Raw genomic sequence first — 1,968 nt, 5'->3', positions numbered from 1 at the left:
CAAATTTTTCCTGTAGTGTTTGCATGAGGTTGACCTTTTTGGTTTCGAGTGTCTTGACAACTGCTGGATGGATTTTCATACAATTTGGCACAGATGTTCATGTCCCCGCCAGAATGAACTCTAATGACTTTAGCGATCCCCTAACGTTTCATCATCATCAGGTCAATTTACTTAATTTGTCCAATACTTAGCTAATGACATTCAGCCCAGGTGTACTTTTGATTAGAGTTAATCAGCAAATGTTAGCAAGCCAAAATGTTAAACTAAGACAGTTAACATGGTGAACATCAGCATGTTAGCATTTAGCTCAATGCACAGCACAGCCTCACAGAGCTGCTAGCATGTCTATAGACTCTTTGTCTACGACAGTCTGCTTGAAAAATTGTGTGGACATCTTGAAAGATGTGTGCATTCAGTAAAAATATGCTATTGGTTTGCATTATGTGAAATGTAGGATCCAGTGTTGTTGATGTTTGACCCAATGCCAGACACTGAATGGGCAGATTTGGACCACCTCTTGTTAGTCGCCTGACTTTTTGGAAGCGCAATACTAAGTTTCTACTTACTTAAACTGGCCCTTTAAAAATATCTTGCTGAGGCTGTTTCCAAAAAGTTCCTACTGTTGTTTCAGTGTGAGACACATGGTATATTGTACTTTATGGCACTATTTTGCCCTTAGCACCTGACCTCAACTCATCCTTTTCCCCCAACCAAACTTCATTACCCAGTGTCCCTTGCTCACCTGTACAATCTCCAGCATCTCATCGCGGCTGATGTAACCATTTCCGTCCAGATCATACATGCTGAAAGCCCATTTCAGCTTCTGCTCCAGCTTGCCCCGTGACGTCACGCTCAGGGCGATGATGAACTCCCGGAAGTCTATCGTCCCGTCACCGTTGGTGTCAAAAGTTCGGAAGACGTGCTCAGCGAACTTGGAGGCGTCACCGTAGGGGAAGAAATTGGCGTAGATTTTCTTGAACTCCTCCACATTCAAGGTTCCACTGGGGCAATCCTTCAAGAAACCCTGAGGAAAAGAAGACATGAGGCAAGGAAATAAGTCCTTTAACTCCTTCTTTCTGGCTCCAGCACAATATAATACATCTATGTGATACCAAATCTACATCAACAGACCCAAATAAAACCTTTTCAAAGCCAGTTCGAACAATCAGGAATCACATTTCTGTCATAAAACTTCGACCAGTAAATGTTTCATTCATGTAATGCTTCATTCTAACAGATCGAAGAAGTACTTTTTGAAAAGAAACTTAGTCTTGAATAGTTGAAAGCAGTTCTATGTTCTTTTCAAGGAGTCACATTTGATAAAGCAGCATTGTGCCTGAGAAGAAAAGGAAAGTAAAAGTCATGTCAGTCCCGGTCTTTGTTCCGCAGAAATAAAGTTATTTTTTACAAAAGCCTTTAAGATAGCGAGGTGACAACGCCATTGTCCTGATTTGAAGGCTGGAATTACTTTTTGATCATCATATCAAATATTCTCAGAAGTGAAGGTGGAAAGTCAATATAGTTCTGTTCCTAATAACATAACTTTTTTTCATTACAAGTCCTATTTTCTGTGAGAGAGCGTCATAACTTCTAGCAAGGTTTGGATTTATTGCCAATAAATCCCCAAAAACACAATCTGCATAAATTCTCAGAGACCCCAGGCACCTCAGCATCCTGTGGAATATACCATTTCGTTTATATGACATCTCCAGCATCCTGGAGCTGTAAATCTGTTTAGAGCGAACACCATCATGACCACTGTCAGTGTGAGGATACCCGGGGTCAGCAAGGCTTAATCCCAGGTCAGGGAGGTGATGGTTTAACATCTACAGTCTATTTGGGACAGCTCACACAGCTGTTCCATAGGTTTAATCCATGCATAAAGCCATATAGCCACTACACAAACACACATCAATGCACAGATGAGATTAAATAAGTAATGCTTCATCAAGCCAAGTCTTAGCAGAC

General features: G+C 41.1%; 1 protein-coding gene across 1 annotated transcript in view; it reads right to left on the bottom strand.

The window, feature by feature from the left end:
- The window catches only part of LOC118342337 (hippocalcin-like protein 1), a 35,613-nt gene that overhangs the window by 3,798 nt on the left and 29,847 nt on the right, over positions 1–1,968 (bottom strand). Inside the window, exon 3 of the mRNA XM_035680828.1 lies at positions 743–1,024. Within this exon, the coding sequence (XP_035536721.1) occupies positions 743–1,024 (282 nt within the window). The remainder of the gene's footprint in view (positions 1–742; positions 1,025–1,968) is intronic.

Source organism: Morone saxatilis, unplaced genomic scaffold (genome assembly GCF_004916995.1).
Source record: "Morone saxatilis isolate NCDOM2014 unplaced genomic scaffold, NCSU_SB_2.0 Contig9, whole genome shotgun sequence".
In the NCBI taxonomy this organism is placed as follows: Eukaryota; Metazoa; Chordata; class Actinopteri; family Moronidae; genus Morone; species Morone saxatilis.
Note: the sequence above shows the minus strand (reverse complement) of the source record. Positions and strands in the feature narration are given on the sequence as shown.